This window comes from Pholis gunnellus (assembly GCF_910591455.1).
Source record: "Pholis gunnellus genome assembly, chromosome: 14".
NCBI lineage: Eukaryota > Metazoa > Chordata > Actinopteri > Perciformes > Pholidae > Pholis > Pholis gunnellus.
Window position 1 is genome coordinate 1,956,480 of NC_136541.1, and position 6,000 is coordinate 1,962,479.

General features: G+C 43.9%; 1 protein-coding gene across 1 annotated transcript in view; it reads right to left on the reverse strand.

Moving 5' to 3' along the window:
- The window catches only part of LOC306706146 (disco-interacting protein 2 homolog C), a 143,058-nt gene that overhangs the window by 64,696 nt on the left and 72,362 nt on the right, over window positions 1–6,000 (reverse strand). Inside the window, exon 2 of the mRNA XM_079173070.1 lies at window positions 1,847–1,918. Coding sequence (XP_079029196.1) covers window positions 1,847–1,918 — 72 coding nt within the window. The remainder of the gene's footprint in view (window positions 1–1,846; window positions 1,919–6,000) is intronic.

Sequence of the window (6,000 nt, forward strand, 5' to 3'; positions counted from 1 at the left end):
TTGAGCTTTTGATTCAAGGATATTCCGTTACTTAGTAGCAAATTGCATTTGTTCTTTCGAGGTAACATCTTGGAAATGATTGAGGAAATTATTCACAGATGACGGACAAGTCGGACAAAGATTTTCACTTCTCATACGGCCATCAGGTATCCTGCCTTTAGTGCAATAGCCCCAGAGAATGTAGATCACATTTTAAGCAAACCAACCAGTCAGTCTATATTTTTAGCAGGAAAAGATGACAAAGGATATTGTTGGATGGTGGAAGGAACCCAGCCGACATCCTGTGTGGAGGACAAAGCCGGAGAACTCGGGGGAAGCCTTGTCAATCACTATTGGCAGAGAAATACAGCCAGAGGTTGATAATATTCTCCTGGAGAAGCTGAAGGCTGTGGATATCGTCTGACTCTACAATAACTGCTTTAAGGTCGGTATTTCAGGATGCCAGACAAGAGACTCTTGCTCCAAGACATTTTCTTGGTAGATGATACTACATCATTAAATATATATAAATATAAAATATTTTATTTCCTAATCATTTGTGTCTTCATGCTAATAACAATGACAATATAATAATAATTGGAGGGCGATGGTGACTGGATGTACTGCAGGTTTTCCGCTCTCACTTCATGAACATCGTCGTTTCTTAATGATTGTTTCCAAAGATCGTTTCAAAATATTCCTAAACTCTCCGTCACCACGTCCATGTTCTTCTCGTCCATGACTAAAAACTGGACATTACGGTGTGAATCAATAACAATTTATTTTCTGGCTGATATTGAAAGGCTGGCGTTCTGGATCTCGTGATCTCAAAGTCCCCCGTGAGTGAACTGAAGCTAATCCATAACGTGGAACCACGTTAATCCGGGTAACCGGGGAAATGCACCGACTTTGAAAGCTGTAAACGCTTTAATCAAAACCATATTAGCTCGACTGTGTAGAGCAGCGCAGATTAACAGGCCTGAGGGTTCAAATACATCACAGGGAAGGAAACCGTGGTACTGGTGTGTGTGTGGGCGTGCACGGAGGAGTGTGTCATCCGGTTCCCCCCATAGCGAACTCAGGACGACCCCCCACTGGGCCTGGATGTGAATACCACACATTTTCTCCATCCCACACCCTTCGTTCCTTCCCATAATGCACTTCCTGACATCCCACCACACACACACACACACACACACACACACACACACACACACACACACACACACACACACACACACACACACACACACACACACACACACACACACACACACACACACACACACACACACACACAGTATTTTCCAGTAATAGCTCTGGCAGTGCCAGTGTGTCTGCTGGTCTCCGGTGACGCTCCGGTCCTCAGCAGTCAGTCTGATGCGACGTCTTACTGTGAGATGGACTCTAAGATCCTTTGAGGTCGGACTCAACAGCATCCATCTGTGTTGTGTTACCCAAAAACAACTCAACCAGCGATAATTTATTCAAACGTTACGAGGACCAGAATCAACATCTACTCAATATGGAGGAACCCTCACAGTGCGTCCTGAGAGTCTTAAAAACATCAAAATACATAAAAGGGTTCTTTAAGTGGAACAAAAGGTACTGCCTGCTTACTCAGAATAATTCTAACTCAAACATCAGTCAAAGCGTCTTGTGAGTCCTGGTGCCGTTCTACCGTCTCAGATTAATTTCCGAGTATGTTCTTTGTTTAATCCTCCTAAACTGTTTGTAGGATTCACATCCTTGATGTGTTTTGAGCATATTCTCATATATGTTTGGTATCACTTCTTTAATATTTCTATTAAAGCTGCTCTGGTGACGCGATGCTTCATAAGCTGCGTTAACGAGGTCACGTTTTTACCTGGTGCTTGTGGGAAGAAGGCTCCAATCAGCTTGGATCTCTTCTTCTCATAGCCCTTCTGTGTGATGTCACCTGCCAGAGACAAACACAGAGGAACACATTTACTTTGCATATTCTTTGAGAAGTTAAAAAGCTGCTGGTTCTTCTAACCCCTCAGGACTGTGTTTCAGAGATACGAACGCTCGGAAAAAAACAAATATCTAAAGGCTACAAATTGTATAAATATATGAAGAAGAAACAAATAACAGAGAAACAAATATTCCATAAAAAGCTGAAATCTAAGCGATCAAAACAAGAAGCTGATCGCGTTCTGCTTCGTCATTCTCTCCACTCAACCGGGACCAGATGGTGCAGTTTGGACACGTGTGTGTGTGTGTGTGTGTGTGTGTGTGTGTGTGTGTGTGTGTGTGTGTGTGTGTGTGTGTGTGTGTGTATACACATTTGAACCTGAAAACTTCTGCAGATGCACTTAATTCACCTTTCACCACGCCGCGACTAACTGCCTCAGAACCTGCTGAGCGACCTCGCGAGGCGATAAATCAAGCGCACCTAAAATGCACCATCAGCAGATTTCCACGCAGCACATCTGATTCCAATCGCTCCCTCACTGAGGATTCTTGGCGCTGTTGAGTTTTGTTCTCTGGGGAACACCGAGCGGGCGGAGTCACATTGACAAAAGAAGGTTTCAGAAGAAAAAGAAGTGCTTATTTTAAAATCGACGGTGTCAGGATTGTGTTTAACTCCACCCGACTTGTAGTCTGAGTAAATAAAAAAACTAAAAACTTTCTTGGTGAAATAAGGCAACCGCTAAGACAGGAGCATCATGGGAATTGGAGTTTAAGAGCTGAGAGAAATTATAATGGAGTTGGGTGTGAAAGCAGACAAGAGAGAGAGAGAGAGAGAGACAGAGAGAGAGAGAGAGAGAGAGAGAGAGAGAGAGAGAGAGAGAGAGAGAGAGAGAGAGAGAGAGAGGGGAGACGTGGGTAATGCAGTTTGTAAAGTGCTGAGTGGTGGGATGGAGCTCTCAGTGCAGATTAAGAGCCGTCATTCAAACTGGTAATGTGAGAGAGAGGGAGGTCCCGTCAACAAGGAACAAGCACCATGAGAGTGTTGGATGCTCGCCTGGGTCGAGGAGGAGGAAGAGGAGGAGATGCTATGAGAATAGAAGATGAAGAAGAGGAGACAGAGTGGGTGAAGAAAGAGAAAGAAGACAGAAAGAATACCGTAAAGAAGACGGATGAACAGACTGAGACAGCATCAGTGTAAACGACGTAGCTTCCTTAAACGTCATCAATATTTTCCACAGAACTGTTTCCGGATCAAAGTCGATTTCTTTCGGAGCTTTTCGCACGACAAATAAATGCATCAACCAATCACAACGTTTGGATCGGACATATTCAATACATGCACTATAACAACACGGAGGCCAAGACAAACCAAACCTTCCCCCGTGTCAGGTACAACATGTCACTTACAGTTTGTGTTATTTCATTATATTTAAAAGTCCATGTTCCGCGTTGTTTTGTGTAACTGTGGTTTTTAAACGTGTATGTTTTAAATGTGTACGTGCTTTCACACACAGACAGCTGTGACAACTGTAGCTGAAACTACAGGATGACTCAGTAAAAATGAATTAAAAACAGAAGATTCAGAGGAAGTCGGAGTGAAACAGGCCTCAGTGACGCTAAACCTGAAGCGGATTTGTCGAACACGGAACTTGACAAATCCTTCTTAAACACACGTTCGTGTGACTAACGGCTCGGATAAAGACACCCGACTGAGGGCACGCACGTCATCGGTGACACGTACGCGCGCGCGTGTGTGTGTGTGTGTGTGCGTGCGTGTTTCTGGTAGCGTGAAGGCGAGGCACATGGAGATAATTAGCATCTCTGGTAGGGGAGCTAAACGTCCTGCAGAGAGGAAGAGGAGGCACGGAGGGAGACACAAGGGATGAAGGGAGGGAGGTCTGACCTTGTCCTCAACATAACAACTTCTTAAAGTGACACACACACTCGTCTTCTTGACTTTATCGTCACATTATTGGGGAAGAGGAAATTAAAGTGAAAGTGTCAGTCAGTCAGGTTTTCTGATTTCACGATCAGAAATGTAACGATGTAGCCGCGCGGCTAGCAGGGAGGCTAACCCCGAGCTGCTTTCATCCAGCACTCGTAGCACTCGTAGATATCCGACGAAAGCAGGAAGTATAAAGACGGTGAAACAGGTGGCAGTGGAGGTGACGCTTCAGTATTTTTGGGAATCACTTATGTTAATCGTTTGTTATTATTGATGAGCTTCAGATGAATGGATGTTTACCGTTTCATTTTACCTAATTTTACTGTTTATTGAGACACTTTTCAGTACAGTGTTGTTGTTACTGATAGAACAAAATACTAAAATTCATCCGTCTTCATCCTGAGACCGTGGACAGGATGAGGATGGAGGGATGAAGATCTTTAAATAGAGGCAGAGGAAAGGGAGGATGACTCAGGCTCTAACATTCCTCCATCGTCTGCCTCTTGGTGCCACAAGCTGTTAGAAAACTGGTCAGAGAGAGTCGGCGTCAGTGTGAGGAGGTTTCCTGTTCATCCACACACACACACACACACACACACACACACACACACACACACACACACACACACACACACACACACACGGCGCCTGACAGCGTGTTATATATCACAGCAATTTAGCGAGAGGCCGAGATGAAACCTCTGACGTCAAACTCTCTGAATCAGACATAAAAAGTTACAACTATTGTCAGTTTGACCCAGACGGGAGATAAAAACTTGATATTTGAAATACTGTTGCTTTTATTACATTTCACCTTTTTGTGTTTTAACCAGACGGCGAGCAGAACCTCTGGTCCTATAGAAGTCTGTGAGAAAATGACTCTACTTCTCTCTTGATTTATTACCTCAGTAAACATTGTAAACATGAGTTTATGGTCTCAATCTCTAGTTTCAAGTCTTCTTCAATACAGCATGATGTTCATTTAGTAAATGATGATCCATTTAGAGTCAAACAGACCATAAAGCAGGGGATGCTTTAGGGGCGGGGCTACACAGTGATTGACAGGTCTCTACCAGAGACGTATACGGCGTCTCTACGTCACTCCTCCTCAGTCCAGATGTGATCACTTCCTGTTCATTGGTTGCACAAAACTAAGATGGCGTCGGCCAAAATGCTGAACTCGAGGCTTCAGAACACCGACTGGGAGTCAGAGCTCTCTGCAGAAAGACTGAAGCCAGGAGAGCAGAGGCTGCAGCCGATTAATGCGTCAGAGCACGACTGAATCAGCTCCAGTCTGTTCATACAGAAACAGCTGAGCAGAGCCTCCATGACCATATACAGTAAGAGAGAGAGAGAGAGACAGAGAGAAAGAGAGACAGAGAGACAGAGAGAGACAGACAGAGAGACAGAGAGAGAGAGAGAGAGAGAGAGAGAGAAAACAATAAAAACTTAAAAATAAATTAAAGGGGCTCATGGGAAACGTGGTTCTATTCTGTGAGATTGAGGCTCTTAATTATCTCAAACTGACTTTATAAATTAAGAACCTGTAATTTTACACACATGTCACGCTGTTCTCATAATTATCATCATCATCATATTTTAATGATTTGTCCGCTACATTCATGTTGTATAAATAAAACAATATCGAGGATATTTATTCAGGTTAAATATGTCCATAAAAACACACAAACAAACAAACAGTTGAGCAGAGAGGAAACGCCCAAGGAAACACATACACACCATACACACCAAACACACACACACACACACACACACACACACACACACACACACACACACACACACACACACACACACACACACACACACACACACACACACACACACACACACGCGCGCGCGCTGGAGGCAGCAGGTGTTTGCAGTGACAACACGCTGAGTCAGGACTTTAGCTCACCTCCTCACATGCAGGCACATCGAGCTCGTTTGTCAACTTTGCGTTGAGCGGTGTTCAGTTTCTTCATCATCTTTAAAACTTTTACTGTTTAAACCGTCTCAGAGAAGGATTTTCTGGAGTTTGTCAAGCTCGTCTTTGATTCCTGAGAGGACGTGTTCAGAGTTATGACATTTTCTCTGGATTATTTGTCGTTGTACTTTCCAACTGTAGAAGTAAAACCACA